Source organism: Phalacrocorax aristotelis, chromosome 7 (genome assembly GCF_949628215.1).
Source record: "Phalacrocorax aristotelis chromosome 7, bGulAri2.1, whole genome shotgun sequence".
Lineage (NCBI taxonomy): Eukaryota > Metazoa > Chordata > Aves > Suliformes > Phalacrocoracidae > Phalacrocorax > Phalacrocorax aristotelis.
The window spans coordinates 15,721,551-15,744,324 of NC_134282.1; the positions used below are offsets into that span (position 1 = coordinate 15,721,551).

General features: G+C 48.8%; 2 protein-coding genes and 1 pseudogene across 4 annotated transcripts in view; 1 reads left to right on the forward strand and 2 right to left on the reverse strand.

Moving 5' to 3' along the window:
* LOC142059558 (putative cation-transporting ATPase 13A5) overlaps positions 1 to 10,481 on the forward strand; it is a 33,865-nt pseudogene extending 23,384 nt beyond the window's left edge.
* A 1,022-nt stretch (positions 10,482 to 11,503) lies between these two features.
* Positions 11,504 to 15,549, reverse strand: PLAAT1 (phospholipase A and acyltransferase 1). Of its 3 annotated transcripts, none has more exons than XM_075098948.1 (4): positions 15,411 to 15,549; positions 14,417 to 14,649; positions 13,511 to 13,779; positions 11,504 to 13,123 (listed from the first exon to the last, which is right to left on the reverse strand). In XM_075098948.1, the coding sequence occupies exons 2-4, from the start codon at positions 14,553 to 14,555 to the stop codon at positions 13,022 to 13,024; spliced, it is 510 nt and encodes a 169-aa protein (XP_074955049.1). In that variant the 5' UTR covers positions 14,556 to 14,649; positions 15,411 to 15,549; the 3' UTR covers positions 11,504 to 13,021. The 3 variants fall into 3 exon arrangements, with proteins under 3 accessions (XP_074955049.1, XP_074955047.1, XP_074955048.1); XM_075098946.1 differs by having other exon boundaries at positions 15,263 to 15,468; XM_075098947.1 differs by lacking the exon at positions 15,411 to 15,549 and adding an exon at positions 15,263 to 15,352 and having other exon boundaries at positions 14,417 to 14,652.
* Positions 15,550 to 18,797: 3,248 nt separating this feature from the next.
* The window catches only part of LOC142059559 (IgGFc-binding protein-like), a 68,273-nt gene continuing 64,296 nt past the window's right edge, over positions 18,798 to 22,774 (reverse strand). The window contains exons 75-80 of the mRNA XM_075098366.1: positions 22,428 to 22,558; positions 21,312 to 21,511; positions 20,212 to 20,350; positions 19,908 to 20,039; positions 19,447 to 19,540; positions 18,798 to 19,105 (exon numbers count right to left, since the gene is read on the reverse strand). Coding sequence (XP_074954467.1) covers positions 18,970 to 19,105; positions 19,447 to 19,540; positions 19,908 to 20,039; positions 20,212 to 20,350; positions 21,312 to 21,511; positions 22,428 to 22,558 — 832 coding nt within the window. The 3' untranslated portion in view covers positions 18,798 to 18,969. The remainder of the gene's footprint in view (positions 19,106 to 19,446; positions 19,541 to 19,907; positions 20,040 to 20,211; positions 20,351 to 21,311; positions 21,512 to 22,427; positions 22,559 to 22,774) is intronic.

A 22,774-nucleotide genomic window follows, 5' to 3' on the forward strand; every position in this document is an offset into this window, starting at 1 on the left:
GGAGATGGGATTAGAGGGTTTTACAAGTGTCAGGCACCCATCAGGGAGGACTGATCCTACCTCGGTGGAGTGACGGAGGCACAAATGCCTGCCTAAGGCAGCCTGTTGCTTTTTCGTGCAGATACTGGTGAATGCAACTGTCTTTGCTAGGACATCTCCTGCCCAGAAGTCCAGCCTTGTTGAAGAGTTTTATAAACTCAAGCAAGGTTCTCTTCTCTTTTCTTCTCGAACCAAACCAATAACATTTTCTTTGAAGTGTGATTGTCCCAGCTAATGCAAAGCTGAAAACAACCTGATATAGTTGGGGGTTTCACCCCAAAGATGCTCCTTCAGGTCCCCCAAGGGAATGTTTCCTCCCCCAAACAGGACTCACCCTAACTATGGACATTGTACAGTTAATTATTGGTTATGAGGTGCTTCCTCTGGGGATTAATTTCTCTGTCCCCTCAGAAGGACCTCACATGTGGTATTTTGGAAGCTGCTGTATTATTTCAGCAATTCCTTTGTCTTTGGGTCTACAAAGACAATTGAGGAAAAATGCCAGTAAAAGCCAAGCTGCAGCTGCAGGAGCTGCTGCAAACCCTGCTCCCTTTCTGTGGCCCTGGTGTGAAGGGGAAAACAGTCTGGAATAAAGTGGCAGTGTTCCCTTTCCTGTTATGGCCTCTTTCAAAAATTAATCCTAATTTTGCTCTGTGCACTCTGCCCCAACCCTTTCCCCATATACTACCTCTGTCCTCTGGAAACAGCCACTGCCTTGTCCAGGGCCAACGTGAGGCCCCTGCTCTGATGCACCCACAAGTGCTAAGCCTGTGGGTGCTCCACCACAGGATCAAACAGCTACGTGCAAGGTTTATGTGTTTTCCTTCTTCTTCCTCCATCAGTTACTCCGTGGGTATGTGTGGTGATGATGCCAGTGACTGTGGGGTATGTAGGAGCTCATTCCCCATTCTTGTTATAGTTCGTCTCTTTCAACCTAAGGAGCGCTGTGACAAGAGGCTGCCCAGCACCATTTGTCACTAACATTTCCCAAGTTAGCCCATGGGTACGCTCGGTCAGTGTGTCACTGTAAAACATGCTTTTTTTTTTAAATACTAACATACATGAAAATAGAGGATTACCGTTTTGATTTTTTTCTCCCCCCAGAAATAGGGGCAAGGGAATTTTTCTTACACATTTGTTCAAATCTAAAATTTAGCCATAAAAATTATTATCTATTATAATAAATGTAATCTTAATATAATTTACTAATAATGCATTAGCTTGCTTTGTAAAAGTTGTCCATAACCTACACCTGAACACTAAACCTGAGGTGACAAGGCCAGGTGACAGGGAGCTCATAAGACAGCAATAAAAGAAATATGAACAGGAGATTGAAAGGAATAGAAAGAGGATAAAATGGTAATTTTAATACTTTAGGACACTGTTTAACAGAAGAGGTATGCACAAACTCCAGTGTGGGAAACAGCATACAGGGTAGTTCAAAGGATTATAAATAGGTGTAATGGGATTAAACAAACAAAAGAAATATTTAAGCTCCAAGGAAGGGAAGATATCTGGAAAATGAGATCAGCTGGGCCACGGAACAGAGGAAGATCAGTTACAACGGACACTTGAAGCAAAACTTTTAAAGCACCATTAAACATACTGCACAGGGTGGGGGGTGGATGAGTGATGGATGCCTCTGCATCATCTTACTCCTGTGGATTTCAGGCTTTGAAAATGGCCCATGCAGGGATACCGCTGTCAGGGCAGAAGGCATCCGTGGCCTTGCCTCTCACCTCCCAAATCCCAACATCCAGTGTGTGCCAGAGCTGACCAGGCGAGTCTGCTGGGTGCTGCCCTGGTGCAGTCTCAGGGCGCTGCTGGCTGCTCTGAGCTCAGGGTGTGGGGTTGTGAGTGGGCGTGCACTTCCCTCAGAGGCGCTGCCAAACCAAACCTAATTCCTCAGGAACTGTATAAAACACTGAAGAAGGGTTTTTAAAGTGTTTTTGATCCTCAAATATCAGTGCTGGGAGTTTTTTTTTTTTTGTGGTTTTAGGAGATCATTGCCCATGGTGGCTGATATTTTTGGAACAGGTACAGCAGGGAAGTCACATGAAAGGGCAGGCATAACAGTAACTACAGAGTAGATTTGCTTGTCATTACTTTAAAATATTGATATCCATATGCTACATGCAACCGTGGAGCAGCCAGTAATAATGCTATTTAACCAAATATATGCAAAGGCAATTACCTGTTTGTGTAGAAATGTGCTTGATTCCCAGAACTGCTGAGCAAATGAGTAATGAAAAAGCAACATCAGCTTAATCCAGGTATTAACGTTGTGGCTGCAGAATAAAAACAAAGAAACAAAACTCTGCAGCTGAAGGGTAGTTAAGTGGCTCTGCAGTGTCTTAAGGCCAAAATATTTGTATATGGAATTTGAACTGCTTTCTATTCTTAGAGATCCTAAACAACAGGAGTTACCCTCCTTAGAAGCAGAAACCATCTGTAGCGCTAAAACCACAGTACTGCAGCTGTAAGTGGTTTTTTTTTGCTTCGTTTTGTGTTTTGAGCAGGGAAGGTTGAGCTGCTTTGGTTGCTTCCTTTGCTGTGGTTAAATACCTGACCCTTTACAGCCTGATCCAGTTTGTTGGTACTGCTCTGCTGTCTTGAGTAACTGTTTCATGCCCATCTTTTATCAGTGCTCACCTTAGGTTTTTATCTTGTTACTCAGTAGAGAAGAAAAGGTGTACAGGGCTTCAGGGAATAATAAAGATGTGAAAAGCTGGATAATTACTGGCAGGGGGTAAATTGGTTGCAGGGACCCCCAGAATAGTGGGAAAAGCCCAATGATAAAAATTTATCTCTTCCAAAAGAAGGGGAAATAGAAAGGGGGTGAGTCTTGCCTAGTTGGGTGGTGGAGGCCCAGGAGCAGGACTTGTTGTAAAACAGGGGCTTTGGGAGGGCAACTGCCTCTTTCAGCTGGGAAAAAAACCCCAAACCTAGAAAAAGAAGTGAGTGTCTCAGGCAGAAAAAGAAAAATAGTTAAAGAAGAATTACTATCGTGTATCAGCAGTATGTGATGAATCCTCTAAAATTTTAATCCATGAAAGAAAAGCAGCAGAGGAAATTCATGTATGGATTTACTCTGGGCACCTCTCTTGCCTCAGTTCATGCACATCTTCTGTGCAGTCCTGCAGAGGGTGAAGGGCAGAAAGCAAAGGGAGCTGCAAGGTGAATTTGAAAGATACAGCTGAGGCCTGGTGAAAAACAGGAAGTGCTGGTGGGTCACCACATGGGGACACCTTCCCCAGCCAGCAATTTGGGCATGCCAACTTTGTCCATGTACTACCCAAAGACATTTCAAACCTGCCACAAAGTGAAACTCTGGCTCTCATTACTATTACTGTGGGCTGGGAGTGCGTGACCTGGTCTGGGTGGTCCAGGGGCACTGGTACCTGGTGGGAAAACATTCAAATGCCCCTGGGTTGCCCACAAGTGCTATGAGTTAGCAAGGGGTTCAGTGGGACACAGCTGACAGCGACAAGCTGGGCTTGCTAGTCTTCATCAGGGAGCATCAGGGCTGGGAGGCTGCTGGTGCTGGCACGATATTGCTCTGAAATAGCATTGGATACTAGTTTGTACCATCACCCTTGTCATCAGTTCTCAGGTGGTGCTGCCTTTGGTTTTGTTCCAGCAACTGCAAATTGCAGAATCACAGAATGGTAGGGGTTGGAAGGCACCTCTGGAGATCATCTTGTCCAGCCCCCCTGCTTGAGCAGGCACACCCAGAGCAGGGGGCACAGGAATGCATCCAGGTGGGTTTTGAATGTCTCCAGGGAAGGGACCCCACAGCCTCCCTGGGCAGCCTGTGCCACTGCTCTGGCACCCGCACAGGAAAGGAGTTTTTTCTCATGTATATGTGGAACTTCCTGTGTTCCAACTTGTGCCCATTGCCCCTTGTTCTGTCCTTGGGCACTAATAAAAAGAGCCTAGTCCCATCATCCTGACACTCACCCTTTAGATATTTATAGGTTTTTATGAAATCCCCTCTCAGACTTCTCTTGTCCAGGCTGAACAGACCCAGGTGTCTCAGCCTTTCCTCATAAGGGAGATGCTCCAGTCCCCTGATCACCTTGGTAGCTCTCCGTTGGACTAGCTCAAGCAGTTCCACATCCTTCTTAAACAGGGGGGCCCAGAACTGGACACAGCACTCCAAATGTGGCCTCACTAGGGCAGAGTAGAGGGGGAGGATAATGTCTCTCAACCTGCTGGCCACATTCCTTTTAATGCAGCCCAGGGTATTGTTGGCCTTCTTGGCCCCAAGGGCACGGTGCTGGCTCGTGGTCAGCTTGCTGTCCTCCAGCACTCCCAGGTCCTTCTCAACAGAGCCGCTTTCCAGTAGCTCAGCCCCCAGCCTGTACTGGTGCATGGGATTGTTCCTCCCCAGGGGCAGGACCTTGCACTTGCTTTTGTTGAATTTCATGAGGTTCCCCTTGGCCCAGCTCTCCAGCCTGTCCAGGTCTCATTGGATGGCAGCACAGAGAATCACCAGTATTTGATACAAGACGCTATTATTACCCTTCTGGTTTGCCTAACAAGCAAGCAGCTTGGGGAAGCCAGCTGTGTCTGTCTGAATGCCTGAGTGTAAATAGTTGAATTCATTTCCCAGTAAAAATTAAAATGAGGAACGAAATTATGCTGTCAGTAACACCATAACCATTGATGCTAGAGCAATGTCCAGGGTGTGGGATTTGGCTGGTAGCCCTTTGCAATCACGGCTGCACAACTCTGTACATAACCGATAGGGTTTGGATGTGAGACTCGACTGGAAGAGGAGCAGTTGCTCTTCTGACTGTTAGTGGGGTTCAGACAGTGTAACTTCGGCTCCAGGTCTTGTGTGTGTTCCTGGCGTGAGACCCAGTACAGCCCTTAGACTCCACTGGAGATCCCTGCCTGCAAGTGAGGATGATGTTCCTCATCTTCTCTGCGTGTTCTCCTGAGGGGGGGCATTCAGAGGAGCTTCAGATGGAAAATAGCAGAGATCAAAGATATTTCTTCCCTACTTATTGGGGCCAAGCTTTGCAGCATTTACTGGTGATGAGCAGATGAGGGTCTGTGTGCGGCTCTGCTTGCCTAGCAAACGCGGAAGGATGCTGGTGGGCTGAACTGCCACTGACTGCAAATTTAGCTGCAGTTAGCTTGGCTGAGGCCTATCCAAAGTTGGCACCTTATCGCCTTCCGGGCCAGCTCATCTCTCCTCCCTTGCTGCTCTCCATCATCCTCAACGTGTGCTTTACCAAAATCATGCAAACCTGTGGCTTTCTTCTGGTGAAGCAGGAGCAGCCCTGGAATGTAGCGCTGGCCAGCCAGAGGTAAGTAGGTCCCTTGTTGTGTCTCTGATCCCCAGCTTGCAGATCACGCTGCTGCTGTGTGTGTGGGACACTCCAGCCTTGCCGTGGCCTGCAGCCAGGCACGCCTCAGGACCTGAGTGGGACAATTTCCCTCTGCAACTTTGTGTACTCAGCAGTGTTGCCAAGACAAAATTAAGTTGCTGCAGGTGCCACATAGAAACCTAGTGGGCCAGTCTGAGGGATAACACATGCATGTTTTTCAAAAGCCTCTTCTGAAGCACCCACAGCGCTGCCCACCTGGAAGTGTGGGAGAAGTGCTGGTGCCATGGAGCTGCACCCTGCTGCTGTGGGTGCCCATCCCCGGCCAGCCTCCCTCCGCTCTCCCTTGCTGCCCTCCCCAGGGGTCCAGTGTGCAGCTCCTCTGGGAAACAAACAGCCCTGGGGCTGGGTTTTCTGGAACTCAACTTGGCTTAAAAAATGGTTGCGAGGTTGGAAGCTGGCATGTTTCTTTGTTTGTGAATGGTAAAAAGTCTCTCTTCATATTCCAGAGCTGAACTGTATTGTATATGTGTAATATTATATAATATACATATTAATGACCAGCATAGTATCATGCAGAAATGAACTGGTAGGGCAGGAGGCCCAGCGAGGTGTCTCAGTGGGGATGTTCCCAGATGCCAGGGCTCAGCTGGGGCCGTTTCCCTGCGGCTGCATGGATACACCACAGGGCAAGCATGCCGGAATGGTGTGCAGGCAGCTGGAGCACGCATCTTCATAGCCGTGACTCCTGAATACTGCTGTCATTGCCCACTTGTGAGCCAAGATTTTGGCACCAACCAGAAAATTAAGCTGATGGGTTTTTTGGGATTTTTGTTTGTTTGTTTGTTTGTTATAAAACATGTGGTTTTCACTCCTGTGGGTGATATGGGTGGTATCTGGTTATAGTAGGCTGGGTCAGAAAGAAATGGGAATTGCTGTTTGCAGCTCACTGTTGCTGGAGAGAGCAGGAAAAAAATGCTGGGCATTACTTTACAGACATTGCTCTCCAGGGAACCAGACCACATCCCCCACCAGCCCAGGGGGAAACGATACCAGCAGCGGTGCCCAGAGCACTGCCCTCAGTTACGAAGACACTACTCTGTGGCCACTGTCTTCTATCAACTTCATCATTGTGGCCTTCATCTTTTCCAAAGGAAAGTCCTTCCAGAAGCCCATCTACACCAACTGTGAGTACAGCTGGAGTAACACGTGCTTCACAGACTTTCATTCCTACCCCAAAATAATCCTGGCAGGAGAGGCTGTTAGGGAAAGGGTGCTGTGTTTTTTTCTGTACCCACACCAGTGACTGGCATGTAAAATAATCGCTGGTGTATGTGAGCTCCTCCTCCTCCATTTCTAAAAAAACTCAGTGAGCACTGCTTATGTTAGCTTCCTCCTGGAGATAAGAAGCAGCAGAACTGAAAAAGGAGACTGCATTTTGTTTTGGAAAATGTGTGCTTTCGAGAAGATGATGGGCTGGATTTAGAGCAGAACTGTGTATTATTGTGAACACAGAGAGCATGTGAGGATCGGATATATTTGTTTTGAAATACGCACATCAAAAAGAGTTCCTCTCAGATTCACAGTCTTACCTTGCCTGACTTCCATTCCTAGAGATGAAAAAGCCTGTGATAATATCACTGTTAAAATCCTCTCACAACAACCTTTCTTTTTCTGTTTGAGTTTTGCAAGATGATTTAGCCCTTCTAGCCATCAGTTGAGTGATAGCTCCTTTGCAATTGCAGCTCATGGATAAGAGGGCAGGACTTGATTAGCAGGGTTGAGTTTATTAGGTGTTTTTTTTAAAAGACAGGTCCCAAACACATTTTACAGAGCATTGATCACCTGCAAAAGACAACTGAGACCAGAAAGTATCTGCCCTGCAAGCAGCCAGGCTGAGATGGGACAGAGGACTCTGTCAGATGAGAAATCTGCACACGCTTCTCTGTGTTTTATCCCTGCTTGGGGATGATCCCTGCGAGGAAGCAAAGGGCAATTCCCTTGTTTTTACCACGCACTCAGCCCAGTCCTCTCTCCTCCCTGGCAGTGAGGAAGTTGCCAGGAGGCCTTTGGGAGCTGTTGACCCAATGTACCAGCTAGTTTTAAGATGCTCAGCTCCTGGTAATTGCCAGGAGTTTGGCACCTGCAGATGTCTGAGCCATTTACCATCGCTCTGTGGCATCCTGCTCCTTTGGAAGAGGATGCAAAGCCAGACAAACTCTCCCTGTGGAAGGCACAGGTAGAGCCTACCTTTTCACCCTGTCAGTCGGAGAAGCACCTGGCCCTCCCTGGGAGGGCGGCCCACAAGAACAAGCAGCTTCTGCTGCTGCCTGTGGTTCAGGCGTACGGCTGAGCATGTGGAGGAGCAAGAGCAGGGGAAGGGATGCTGGTGTGGCACACAGCAGTGCCCTTTCAAGGCAGTTTTCTGTGGTTGTATAAGAATGAGAATGTGCCAAATCACTTGTGCAAGAAAAACCAGTGTAGGTGGTTAGCTTTGCAACAGACTGCTGGGGAGTAACTCCTCTAGTTTCAATTCCACAGCTTTTCTTTTGAGGGGAAAAAAAGAAAGTCATTTTACATGATGGCAGTTGTACAGCATTAGCATTTGGGGCTCCTGTGACCATATTTGCAGAGTTTGGTCACCAACTGCCCTCCCTCCCAGGGCACAAATGCTCTTCTTTCCCCAGCTGTATTTTCAGTCCTCCTGGCCCTCCAGCTTGCAATCTGCACAGTAGCTTGCAGGTAAGCACAAATGGAATGTGCATTTCCTTTTCATGCCACATATTTTGCTGGCCCTTTACCTAAGCGTATAGAGCAGAAAGTACAGTTACGGTCGTCCTGAAAACAAATTTGCTGATCTGATGCTGACTGGGCAACCCTTTCAAACTTTATCTTTCTGAAAAAGACTTGATTAATGAGGTAGTCTTCCTCTCCTCTGAAGACTGGGTGGCAACAGGGAGAAGAAAAAGTGCTTATAGCTTGCTCAGCTTTTCTTCTTAGCAAAAAACTGAAGAGAGCCCAATGGAAGGCTACCAAGATGATCAGGGGACTGGAGCATCTCCCTTATGAGGAAAGGCTGAGAGACCTGGGTTTGTTCAGCCTGGACAAGAGAAGTCTGAGAGGGGGGAATCTTATCAATGCTTATAAATATCTAAAGGGTGGGTGTTAAAAGGATGGGGCTGGACTCTTTTCAGTGGTGCTCAATGACAGGCCAAGGGGCAATGGGCACGAGATGGAACATGGGAAGTTCCACATATACATGAGAAAAAACTCCTTTCCTGTGCGGGTGCCAGAGCAGGGGCACAGGCTGCCCAGGGAGGCTGTGGGGTCCCTTCCCTGGAGACATTCAAAACCCGCCTGGATGCGTTCCTGTGCCCCCTGCTCTGGGGGTGCCTGCTCACACAAGGGGTTGGACAAGATGATCTCCGGAGGTCCCTTCCAAACCCTACCGTTCTGTGATTCTGTGAAAAGCACAGTAGGGTGGATTGTGGTCTTGCATATTGAAGGAGGTTTGCTGGCCAGCGAAGCAAGTGGGCAGGGATTGCTGTTGCATTCCCACATCCCCTGGAGCACCAGGAGCTGATGTGATGTGGGGTTGTGGCTGCCACAGCCCACCTGGGCGCTCAGGCAGGGCACAGCACAGGCAGCTGCCTCCAGCTCTGTTGCCCAACGTTGGGAATGGCCAAGCTCTGCAGCTTGTCCCTGGCTATCCTGCACGGGATGGATTTGGGTGGAGGCCTGGCATTAGGGTGGGCATACACAGACAGAGAGGAGCTGCCTGTTGTGCAATAGCTGCAGGTCCTCAGAAGTGTTTGGGTGCTGGGTCCTGCCCCAGGCACCTAATCTAAAGATTTCACCATTAGCTTAAGTAGCTGAGATGAGTTAGGCAGCTCTGTGCCATGGGGAGTCTGGCACCAAACCTTCCAAGATCTCTGTGACAAGGAATTACTTGTCACTTCCTACTGCCTCCTCCATGCTTGCCACTGGGAAAACGTTAGTCAGCCTCTCAGATCATTAGGAACAGATGCAAATCTTGGCAAGGCATTTAAACCTAATTGCTGTTCATGTCTTTTCCAACAGTTTCTTTGCACTCCTGTGATCTGGAGAGTTTACATCTTACTGATGCTTTTGGTCACCTTTTGTGTATTTTTTCTTACGGAGGCCAGTGCATTTGTTTACTGCCTGTTCCCCAGGGGGTGAACAGGAGCAGTGTCTGGTCAGGTCTTTCTACCTGCATTTGCAGCAATGCTCTCTTCCTGCAGAAGCATAAACCTTCAGGCCTTTTTCTTTTTCTCCCTCAAGACTCAATGACTGTCAGTCAAATCCATTTTATGCAGCCCAGAGATGATTTAGACCATATCTTTTAGGCTTTTAGAGATGGAATGAGCTGAAATGCAGCTTCCTGGAAGGAGTCTGCTGCCCTGGCTCACAGGGGAGCAGCCCACAGCACTGGTCAGGTGCTTGGCAGTGATTTCGAAACAACCACTTCCCTCTTGTCCTACAGTCGACCAGGCCAGAGACCGTGCTGGCTTGTGCCATTAGGATACTGCAGTAATGACTAAGCTCTAAAGTGTTTCATGGGTCAAGGCTGGCTGTATCCAGCACTGGGTATTATCCCCTGCAAGGAGCAGCAGTGCCTGGTTGTCCCACAGGCCCAGGAAGAAAAATGTGCCCCTTGACTATCTTCTTCACCTAAACAGACTGAGATCAGCTTTGTTCCAATATAACTGAGCAAGAGCCTTCCTGTAGATGAGGAAGGTGATATTTGTCAGCTGTGTTACTGAAGGGGAGTGCATGCAGCCACCCAGTGCCATGGGGCTCGGGGGTTGCACATGTAGCAAGGGATGGCTTTTGTCCCTGAGCGGCCCTCCCTTCCAGTAAAGGGCAACAGCACTGAGCCTGCGCCATGTCACTCTGCAGGACATTATCTTGCAGGACAAGCACCTCTGGCCGCTGATTTAAGCCTGGTTTGGGTACCAGTCAAACAGCCAGTACCAAAAATGGCAGAGGATGCTGCAGAGGGATCCAAACTGGCCGCCCGTAAACACAAAAGACTTTGCAGCAAAATGCACGGATGAGATTTACATTAACCCCACCAACGGATAAAGCTACAAGGACTAGGCGAGGCCCTGCAGCCAGGCATGGGGCTGCACAGTGCTGGCAGCTTCCCTGGCTTGCACTGAGCAGCCCGTGTTTTCCTTTAATGTGCACCAGATTCAGATGTTTGAACTCCCTGCACAAATCCATCCATTCAGGGGCAGGCTGGGCTCTTGCTGGCTGTGCCCCACAGCACAGGCAAGGATTATTCTCTCAGCTGCTGGTGAAATAGCAGTCTTGACTCTACTCCATGGCAACAGGAGGTCTTAGGCCTCGCCAACATCTACAAAGGCTCAAAAATACTGAATACAGTGAAGCGATGGCTTCTGCTGCTCCATGTCACACTTTCAGTCCGTGTTTCAACCACTCCTCCACCAAATCCTGTCAGTGCAGCCACTGGGCCTGATGGAAAGGCAGTCCAAAATAAACAACCTAATCTTGACCGCACAGAGGAGCACATGTACAATTGCAAAATCCTAAGTTAAATGAAATATTGCAGCTTCCAAGAACCACAGGAAAGTTCCTCAGATGAAGTAATTCCGGTTTTCTTGCATCCCAGAGTAAATTAAGCTGTGAGAGGGTGCATGCGCTGCCCTCACCCAGATTTCCCTTGCCAGTTCTTGCAGACATAATGCTCTGAGTATAGGAAAGGTTAAAGTTGACAAATTACTGTAAGACCAGGCTGGCAAGGATATGCCCCACTTAAGCTTGCAAAAGCAGAGGACAGCACAGCTGCTGCACGCGCACACACACACAGAGATGACCCCCCCCAGTTTGTGCTCTGCTGCTGCCAGGTCCTGGCCCAAGTTTTGTGTCACACGGCAGAAAGCAGTGCTAAACCTGGGCTTCTTGCTTTAACTAGGTCATACCAAGAAGCAGGGTTTTTAATGCGCTCTGGCCCATGGCTGGCTGCTGGACAGGTAGAAGAAGCTGAGCACCTCTCTACCTGCCCTTTCATCTTCACGTTGTTCAACCACCTAATTAGTTTAGCCATGAAAGGAATTTTGATTAAATTTGCAGGAAGCAAAAAAGGACTTTCAGGTTCAGTTTTATTATAATGTTTTCCCATATTAAAAAAGAACTTTATTTAAATGTAATAACAGAGGGCACTACAAAGTACAGTCAGAAGCCTTGGCTTTGTTATTTCAAACATTGAAACAACTGATGTTTAAAAAAAGCTTCTAATCCCGTTATGTACATGTTAAGAGCAGACAAAAATAGCAAGCCTCTTACAGACAGCTCTTTTTCTCTCATCTCTTCTTACAGTCCAGGCAGTTGCACGTGGTGAAAGCAACACAGGATTTCATTTCTTACATGTGGTCTGCAAATAACATGGTTCCAAACACACAAGCCAGATACTCCTGGTAAAGAATAATAAATCACACTTTTCCAGAACTGGTTTCTTTTATGACAAGCCACACATCAGCTTTGTGACAAGAAAATAGCAGGGCTCTCTAGATTTGGAGATGAGGCACAGGTGCCGCACAGCTCATTCTCCAGGTACGTTGCCCACAGCACTGCAGGGACCCTGGCTTTGCCTTCCTGCTGGCTGGAGGAAGATCCATCTTGGGCAGGGGCTTCAAAGTGCTTAAACTTAACTGCTGGTCAGGGAGGAGCCAGTGGCCCCAGTTCTGGGGGCAACTGGCTGCCCCTGCAATCCATGGTGGTCTTTCTTTAAACCTCAGTGCTTTGGCAGCCCAAGGAGTAGAATCATAGAATGGTTCCGTTTGGAAGGGACCTTAAAGATCATCTAGAAAGCTTGGTCAGGTCCAATGCCAACAATTACTGCACTTACAGGGATGAGGAGGGAAATTTCAGTGGCACAGTGGTCCCAACATAGAACAAACAGCTGCCAGAAAAAAAACAAAACTAGCTGGGTTTTTTGTCAGAACCCTCCCCAGACTGGGGGTCTGCTGCTCCCAAAGGGAGTCAGAGAAGCTAGGGAAAGGGAGGCTTTCCAGGTTGGACAAAACTGAGCAAAACACCATAATGCCAAAACCAGAGCATTAATTTAAAACACTGAGGGATACAGCCTGTAAGACCTGCCCTTCCTTCCTACACCCTGCCCTCGCAGGAGCAGCTCAATTTAGGCACTGCAGGCACAGGCTCTGAGACACAGCACGTACCTTGTCTGCCCTTTCGCAGGCCTGGGAACCTGGGGTTTTCCACTTGCACAGGCCCTCAGCTGGAGGACACACAGTAAACCCTTGGCAATACTTTTACATTACTTTTGATTGAAAAACAAAAAAAACCAAAACCAAAACTTGTTAAGGTGAAAATAGGTTATTCACATAAAGAGCCCATAGGATGTAGCTGATAAAAGCAGGATGTGTGTAGAATGCCTGCACCAGCCCTCAGCAGAGGTGTGTAAGGTGGGGGTGTAAGGAGGGAGAATTTGCTTGCAAGGACTCTCAGACTACCACAGAAATCATGACAGGCAATGAAATAAAAGCAGAAATGGCAAAAAGGCTAGTGCCACGCTCAGCAACGGCAACACAGTTGTTAGTAAGTCTTGGTGGCAACTATGGCCACAAATCATCCTGGGTCCATCAGTATTGTCTCTCCCTGGATCTGCCCCGGAGCAAGCCCAGCAAGGAGAAGGCACCAGCAGCAGCTGTAACAAACCCAATGGCACTGATTGCCCGGTTGGCCTGCAAAGGGGAAGCAAAACACAGGCTGGAAATGTAAGCTTTTTTTTTTTTTACCCCCAGGCATGCTAATGAAGAGCAAGCAGAGATAATCAGGGCAATTAAATGAATGAGAGACACCTGCCCCATAAGCAGAAAGGGTAACACCCAGGCTTTTATCCTTGGGCTGTGGCATTCAATAAAAGGGCACTATCAGGATGCAGATAGACCACAGTGAACCTCCTGGGCTGAGCTCTCCAGTAAGGCCAGAGGCAGCAATCATTTGGACTCTGTGTCTGGGGCTTTGCTGTCCCCTTGCAGTTTGCAGGCTGTGTCCTTGTCCCGTGGCTCACACAGAGCAGCAAGGAGGTGCACCATGAGGCGTGCAGGGGTTTACCCCATGTTACTTACCTGGTCAGAAACCCCCTCGCCGTAGCGGAGCAGTGTCACAAAGTGCTCGCAGTTGTTGCCAAGGAGGTCGTAGGACACCTCCTGGTCAATAAGGTACTCAGCACGTCGGATGATCTCCTCCACTGGGAGGGGAGCATAGGTGTCATCGTACTTGTTGTTGATGTGGTAGGTGTCACTTCCCACCACATCCTTCAGGAGCTGCATCCTCACCCGGGCCTTTCTGCTGAACACAGACTTGGCACTGGCGAACGTTGCTGGGGGCCCTTCATCTGGGGAAGGCAGGGATGGGATGAGCCAGGCAGGCCCTGTCTGGCCCCTCCAAGACCTCAGAGTGGTTTCTGGTTGGCTCCTGGAAATGCCATCTACACACACAGGGTCCACCATCAGCCCATGGAGGGAGACAGGGCTTCTGGGTCACAGAATCACAGAATGGTAGGGGTTGGAAGGCACCTCTGGAGATCATCTTGTCCAACCCCCCTGCTTGAGCAGGCACACCCAGAGCAGGGGGCACAGGAATGCATCCAGGTGGGTTTTGAATGTCTCCAGGGAAGGGACCCCACAGCCTCCCTGGGCAGCCTGTGCCACTGCTCTGGCACCCGCGCAGGAAAGAAGTTTTTTCTCATGTGTATGTGGAACTTCCCATGTTCTATCTCGTGCCCATTGCCCCTTGGCCTGTCATTGAGCACCACTGAAAAGAGTCCAGCCCCATCCTTTTAACACCCACCCTTTAGATATTTATAAGCATTGATAAGATTCCCCCCTCAGACTTCTCTTGTCCAGGCTGAACAAACCCAGGTCTCTCAGCCTTTCCTCATAAGGGAGATGCTCCAGTCCCCTGGTCATCTTGGTAGCTCTGTGGTCACCCCAAAGACCCCTCTGCACCCTGCTGGGCTGCATCAGCCTTACCTACGGGCGTCACGTTGATGACGTACCCGTCCCCCAGGTAGAGGGCCCAGTGCTGGTAAGCTGGCCGGAAGATCTCGATCAGGTCCCCGGGCTGGGGGTCGCCGGGGTGGGCGGCGCTGAAGCTCTGGATAGCTGCCATCTCAAGAGCGTGAGGTCAGGACATGCTCCTCTTGCTGGGCAGGCTCAGCACAAGGCACAGTGGTGAGGGGAGGTCTGGGATGTGCACAGGGCATCTGCTAGGGGATCGCAGGCAGGGAGATCATTAGGGCCTGGCACTGGCACACTCACACCGCGTGTGGAGCATCATCGGGTGGCACCCGACCGCTGCTGTGACGGTCCCCCTCTCTGCAGGGCCCTGGCTCGGGACGGCCGGTCCCGCTGCTAGCAACGTGCTGGCATAGGGCGAGAAATGAAATCGCCGGCCCCCCCCCGCCAAGGGCTGCAGGCGAGAGGTGAAGCTGTTACGGGCGCCCATCCCCGGCGCCCCCCGCCGCAGGGCCCCCTCCCCAGGCCGGGGGGCTAAACTGTTCCCACTGCAAGACACCCCCCGCCCCAACCCGGTCCGTCGCAGCCGCTCCCGGCCCTACTCCCTTCGGGTCTCTGCCTGTTCTGGCACCAGGCCAACACCGGTGGAGGGGCGCAGCTCCCCCGGTGTGGGGGGGCACCCGGGGTGCCGAGTCCGTCCCCAGGCTCTGGGGCAACCCCTAGAGCTCGGCGGACCCGCCCCCGCCTCCGGCACCCCCGCAGCACAGCAGCCGGCACCCTGGAGGGGGCCGCATCGCGCTGGCAGATGCCTGCTCCCACCCCCGGAGCTGCCCCGCATCGCCCCCCCAGCTCCCCGCTCACCCCCAGCGCCCGTCCCGCTGCTGCCGCGGCCGGGGGAAGCTGGGCCGGGCCAAGCTGGGCCGGGCCCTGGCTCGGCCGGGCCCTGGCTCCTCCCGGCCGCTATAAATGGCGAGGAGCCGGGCGCGTTCCGGGCAGGCGGCGCTCGTACCGGGAGCTGCCTGCCTCCTCCTGCCAGGCAGCCGCCCCGATCCGCCGGCGGAGGCTCCGCTCCCCAGGGTGTTGCCAAAACCGCCCGCCGGGTGGAAAAGCTCGCCCTGCCCCTAGGAAAGACGGGCCGCCGCCTCCTCGCCGGGAGCCTCCGTCCCGGGGCCCCGCCGCGGGTGGGCTCCGGTGTGCGGCGCCGGGGCAGCCGTCCTGCGGGCCGGGGGCTCGGGGAGCATCCCTCACCGGGAAACCTGAGCGAAAGGCAACGCAGAGCTGCCGTTTCGCTTCTTTGCTGGCAAAGGGAAGCAAAGGAGGAGCTCAGCGTAAATCCCTATGGCCATTTTAGGGCAAAGAGATTTCTAGGGTGGCTTTTCATGTGTCTTGCACGTTGTGGCCCAGGAATTTCCTTCAGGACATCACAGTCGTCTCCTGACTGTGCCGAGCAAGAGCCCTCTGAGCCGAGGGGCGGGCAGTGCGGGCAGCCTAAGCGGAGCTAGGCAGCTATGGCTGCCTCCTTGGCTATTGCCAGCGCAGGATGCTGAAAAGGAGGGTTTGCTATAAACGAAACTGTCCTCTGGGTGAGTTGAACTAAGCAGTGTATTTAAAGCCCAGTGTTTTGTCGGGTGAGCAAGCCAGTTGATTAAAAAGACCAGTGCAGCAGAAGATTTAGCATCTTTCTGACTTCTAGTGACGTGAAATAGTTAATTCAGTGGAGCACTGCATTACAATTCTGCACTCTGTATCAGCCCCTATTTAAGGTCTGAAGCATTTGCAAGGCTTTGCAGTGGAAAGCCAAGGCAATTCTTGAGGTATTGCAATGGCAAGGTGTATCTGTGGAAACCCAGAACCCTGCTTTACCTGGGCCCAGCTGGGCCCTGTTGCTTGGGAGAGCCTGGGCTGGGATCCAACAGGGCAGGGGTGGGTGTGTGCTCCCACCAAGTGCAAGGGGAGGTAAGCGTGGTCAGCACCGCTCAACATTGATAGAATCATGCTGTTAGCAAGCACGAGAATGTGCTAGGAAGCTGCCGCTGAACAGGCAGGAAAAGTGCTTTTATAATTGTAGTGAAATTCCAGCATAAGGTTGACAGTTCGTTCATGCATGAGTAGGTCTCTCGCGCTGATTCATTTTCATTATGTAATGAGGCTGAAAGCCCTGGTCCATTCAGATCCTCCCCAAAATAGCTGAACTGTGCATGTATGGACAGCTGGTGTGTTCCTGAACAGACCAGAATAAAATGCCATTTATCTACCTACCTGTTCATGGAGGTTACAAATACTTATTTTTTTTGGCTAGCAGCACACATGAGTTTATGGATACAAGGGAAAGGAAAAAGGTTGAGTAAATAATAACCAGCATTATGGCAGAAACAACAGGAAGCCCACGCTGTTTATCACCACAGTCAGAAGTGAACCTGCAAAGATCTGGAAAAGCACCAGAGCAACCTTAATGGTGCATTCCTTAGATCTGAAAGATTCACTCATGGCACTTTGAAATTCGTTCAGGGCTTGTACAAGGCCCAGACAGCGCCTTGGTCCCCTGAGCCTTGTGAGGGGTCTGTCATGGGGTGGGTGTCTCGCAGACTGCATGTTATTAGGCCTTGCCCCAAACACCTTCAATCTTCTGCAGTAGGAGGGTACTTAGCATGGTCTGGGACTGAGCTGATGCAGATCTCTACCCACGTTCATCAGACTGTGGCAGCTTCAGAGTTTGCAAAGACTGCAAGGAAGGAGAGTTTATGACATTCTTCAGAAAGTTTTTGTTAAGTTACCCTTTTGTTTAGCCCCCACAGGCTGGGGTCTGATGACAACCCTACTTCTTGTCTACTCCACTCTGACAGAAAGGAGGCAGCTCTCCTTCAAACAATCACTTCTTTCAGTCCAGCACTCCCAAGGCAGACAATGGGGGTCATGTTTTTTCATAGAATCCTAGAGTCATTAAGGTTGGAAAAGACCTCTAGGATCATTGAGTCCAACTGTAAACCCAACACTACCATGCTTCCTAAAGCATGCCCTGACATGCCATGTCTACACACTTTTTCAACACCTCCAGAGATGGTGACTCCACCACCTCTCTGGGCAGCCTGTTCCAATGCCTGACCACTTTTTTCAGTAAAGAAATTTTTCCTAATATCCAATCTAAACCTCCCCTGGCACAGCTTGAGGCCATTTCCTCTTGTCCTATCACTTGTTACTTGGGAGAAGAGACCAAGACCCACCTCGCTACAACCTCCTTTCAGGCAGTTGTAGAGAGCAGTAAGGTCTCCCCTCAGCCTCCTCTTCTCCAGACTAAACAACCCCAGATTCCTCAGCTGCTCCTCATCAGACTTGTGCTCTAGACCCTTCACCAGCTTCGTTGCCCTTCTCTGGACGCGCTCCAGAAACTTAATGTCCTTGTAGTGAGGGGCCTGAAACTGAACACAATATTCAAGGTGCGGCCTCACCAGTGCCGAGTACAGGGGCACCATCACTGCCCTGCTCCTGCTGGCCACACTATTCCTGATGCAAGCCAGGACACCATTGGTCTTCTTGCCCACCTGGGCACGCTGCCGGCTCACGTTCAGCCACTGTCAACCAGCACCCCCAGGTCCTTTCCCGCCGGGCACTTTCCAGCCACTCCTCCCCAAGCCTGTAGCGTTGCCTGGGGTTGTTGTGACCCAAGTGCAGGACCCGGCACTTGGCCTTGTTAAACCTCTTACAATTGGCCTCAGCCCATTGATCCAGCCTGTCCAGATCCTTCTGCAGAGCCTTCCTACCCTTGAGCAGATCAACACTCCTGCACAACTTGGTGTCGTCTGCAAACTTACTGAGGGTGCACTCGATCCCCCCATCCAGATCATTGATAAAGGTGTTAAACAGAACTGGCCCCATAATTAAGCCCTGGGGAACCCTGCTTGCGACCAGCCGCTAACTGGATTTAGCTCCATTCACCACAACTGTCTGGGCCTGGCCATCCAGCCAGTTTTTTACCCAATGAGGAGTATAAATGTCTGAGCCATGAGCAGTCAGTTTCTGCAGGATAATGCTGTGGGAGACTACCTCTGTCACCAGATGAGCTTGTGTCTTATATATTTCTGTCCTCAGTTGGACATCCCTTGCCAGAAGAGGAGTAAGAACTGTGTCCAGCTCAGTCAGCTAATCCCCTCCCCATGGGATGATTTGGGTAAGATGATCTCATGAAGATGTGCCTGGGATGCTGTAATTAATTCTGACCACATCAGTTTACAGTTTGTATGTGTATCAGAGGTGTGTATGTGATGGTGTGCCACTTGTGCTGGCAAATTCTGTCTGGACTTTGTGTTTTTCAAACATCCTTTGAAAACAACACAGTCTCCTATGTGAGTTAGGACATATTTCAGTTTGGGTCCACAACATGAGATCTGAGAGATATTTTAGATGAACAATTTCAAAGGTTTTCACCAATCCAATGACTTATTTATTATTATTTCTTCTCAAAGTATTAGAAATACTATTAAATACAAGAGCAGGAAGTATTACAAATGTATACATTTGTAATGTAATACAAAGTATTACAAATTTGAATTACAAATGAATTGGAAAAATATCTATGTGTTTTGATCAAATGCAGCGTTCACGATGCAGCCATAATCTCGCTCGTCTCCTCTGTCATCCAGTGCAACCCTGGGCAGGCTCCGAGAAGAATCCCTTGATACCACAACTGTACCTGTCTTTCCCTTCCTTCTGTACAATGGGGAAAAAAAAAAAGAACAACCATTTAAAATTTCTATTTTTAGCTTGAGAGAGAGGTTAAATAATGGTGTGAGCATGAATGAAGTCAGATTTTGGACAAGCCCAAGTTTTGTGACAGTGATGGATGTGCCCTGTGTAAAGGAAATGACATATGTTCATTTCTGTAGGAGCAGCTGTTTTCCCTCACATTCCTCAAGTGACATCCTGAATGCTGTGGTTCCTTTCTGGTCCTACAGATATGTGACTAATGGGAGTTTTAAGGTTTACAGGTGCTGAAAGGGGTGTATGTGTCTTGGCTCTGATGAATGTAGCAAGGCTGGGAAAAGCTTTACCTGTACAGGCACACTATGGAGGACATGATAATGACAATAACAGCTGCGCCTGCCACAACTCCAACGATGATAGCAATTGTATGGTCAGAATCCTCTGTGGGAAGAAGAAGAAAGAAGAGCTCTGTCAGTGAAGGCTAACCATACTGTGAAGAGAAATTTTTTCTCAACCCTCGCCTGTCTGCTTAGTTTATACTGTGTTCTCCGATAAATGTGGCTTTCTAGAGTGGTGTCAGACCCAGGTCCTGTACGCTCTACAGAGCCCTGTTGTTGTGCCTTCTGGCACCTCTTCACTGGGGGATCTGTCCCCTTCTTCCTGCTTGAATGACCACAGGTTCTCACCCACTGGGTTACTAATTTACATCATGGAAATGAAGAGCAAGCTCAGTCTTCTCCATAATGACACTCATTTTTGAAAGTGGTGTGTGTAATGCAGACAGTGAAATTCAAAACAGTTTTATTACCTCTCTTTTCAGCCTCACATATTAGTCCTGTGTACAGTTCTGAACATTCACAGCGGAAGTGGACAGAGGTGCCCTTGGTAGTTTCAGAGCAAACTCCATCATTCTTACAAGGGTCTGGCATACATGGCCCACCTAGTAAAAAGGAAGGAGAAACACTTCAGACTCTCACATAATCCAACCCTGAGAGAACAGTTCTTGTTTAGATGACACTGACTCCTGATGCTGGACATCCCCTGTATATATCCTATAAACAGTAAGTCAAGGCTTCTTAGCACCAGAGACAAAGTGATAGAGGTTGACTCACTCCTGTAGCATCCACGAGTGTAGTTTGAAATGCCACAGATTTCATCAGATCCACACACTATGTTAGAGCAGAAGACAGTGGAGCTTTCTGTGCATTGGCATCTCTGAGAGCAGTCATCAGTGGTGAATACTTCTCCAATCTGGAAGACAGCAGTTCAAAGTTAAAAAAATCAGCCAGAAAAAACATGAATGGAGCACTGGGGTCCTGTGCTACTCTTTCCAATGTCTTTGTGATGAATGGCAACAGGGCAGATTTTTTTTAAGTAGTTTGTACAAAAAAAAGAGAAAGGCAAGCAGCTTGCTAATCCAGCTCTCTGAAACTCAAGGATGACCCAAGAAAGAAGTCAAAAGAAGACTTTGGGGCATGAGATCCTAGGTCCAGGTGGGATACATGTGCAACCAACAATGTCTAACTGTTTCTGGAGATGGAGAGAGTGGCAGATGCATCACGTCATGCCTCCAAGGCAATATTGAAATGCTACGTGCCATTTTTCTGGCAAGTGCCACCTGTTCATAGTGAGCGTCTCCCTCCTCCCATAAAACAATCTTGACTGACTTAAGCCTTTCCTGTGCCAAATCTCTAGTGTTAAAACAGAAATCTATGATATTATGAAGCTGTTCTATCCTCCAGTGGCAATGGAGGATTCTCCATATTCCTCAGAGTCCAGCCTTGCTTGGGGATCTCTTCATGTCATAGCCAACTCTTATAGACTCTCAGCCCTGCCTATCCCACTCTTCACTGAGGGGGGAGGGACTACAGTCATAGAATTTCTCTGTAACTGGTGTGTCGTAAACTTTAGAGCCTATGAGGCTATTATTTAGCTTAATAAAGGTGAATAATTAACATGGAGGTCAGAGTGTAATTGTATACTTTCTCTGAGTGCCTGCCTTGAGTATTCTGGCAGGCAGAGTTTCAGAGGCAGACCACGTGAGCTACTCTCTCTTCCCTTTCTCCAGAGACCAGAATTTTATTAAACAATTGCTTTTTGTTTCTAATGCAAAATTATATGCTGAGGAGAATGAGGAGATTGTCAAAATAATTAGCAGAAGAAAATATTGTTTGGTGCTGCGGGAGGTGTCTGACCCACAGAGAGACTGTACCTCATAATATTTGTTAAGGTATGTGCAGCCACATTGTTTATAAGGCACGCAGTCAAAGCCACTAAGAACATAGCCAGGGAGACATTCACAGCCTTCAACGCAAGGTGATTTGCACTCAGAGGGCCTGGTCAAATCGTTGCAGGATGCTGGGCATGCAGACATGCATGAGCTGTAGTTGCTGTTGGCAGGACATGATATTTCTGTACAAATAAGGAGAGACCAGTTAGTTACAGCAGACTGCTGTGCATTACTTACACAATGCTCTTTATGATCCAGAAGACGTTACTGTTTTGTAGGGGGCAATATGATGGATGCACATACACAGAGATATGCATACATATATAATAGTACTGAAGTTGTAAGTAAAGCACTCCAAAGTCAGGAAATGCATCACCAAAGATATTTGTATGCTGTGCTCTCATTCCTGGCGCTCAGTGATCTCAAATAACTTCTCACACATTCAGGGTAGCCATCCCTGTAAGTACCAGAGCTGTTTCACAACTCTGGGAACTGTGTTTCACCAGGAATACAAAGTCATCTAACCATGGGTGATGAAGGGGAAGTATGGTTTGATGAATCTCCCAACTTGAAAAAAAAATTAGGAAAAAAAGTTTTGAGATTATGACAACTTTTATTTCAGCATTTTTTAGTCCTAAAGATTTGGAGTTTTCAGCTGAATCTTTTTTATCTCAAAATTTCACAGGCAAAAAAGAGAATTAGTGTATTTTGTAGATTTAAAAAGTGATTGAAATGAAATGTTTTTCCTTCAGATTTGTGGCTTGTGATAGGCTCCAAAATTTTAACTTTTTTGCCAGCTGGGAATGGGGACATTTTTTTCCTCTCACAAAACTTCTGATGGCAGGGGAGCTGACAGCTCTGCTTTCCTCAGTAGCTTTCTAAGCTGCAGTCTAAGTGTGAAAGCCAGCATGGGGCACAGAAGAGAGGCCAGAAGAGCAAGTGTGCATGCTAAACTGTGAACTGTGACTGGAGCATGAATCAACATGCTTTTGTTCCCTATGGAGCTTCAATATATGGTGCATCTAGGAAAAGCCTTATATCTCAGATTTTGAGAGTCCTTTAGGCAGAAACAATACTTTCTGGTCCTTCTGTGCTTACCACAAGTTGTCTGTTGCCTCCAGCCTTCCATACTGACTCCTTGCTGCTGACAAGCCAGCACGTATTCCTCCAGACTGCGACATAAGGTAGCATCCTCATCTCCTGCCACACACATGTCAAACAGGCAGCTCCTGTGTGCAACATGAGAAAATGTTCATTCCTAATACCTTTGTTACAGTTTATTTTCACCTGATTTTCTGCCTGACTCTGAGTTAGTTCCATTTTCCTGTATCTGTCTGACAGCAAAACAGAGGAATAAAACGATTAGGAAGATCGGGTCATTTGTTGTGCAGCTGGTGCTAACGTGCGAGGTATTCATATATGAACAAGCAATAAACAGGTACCTG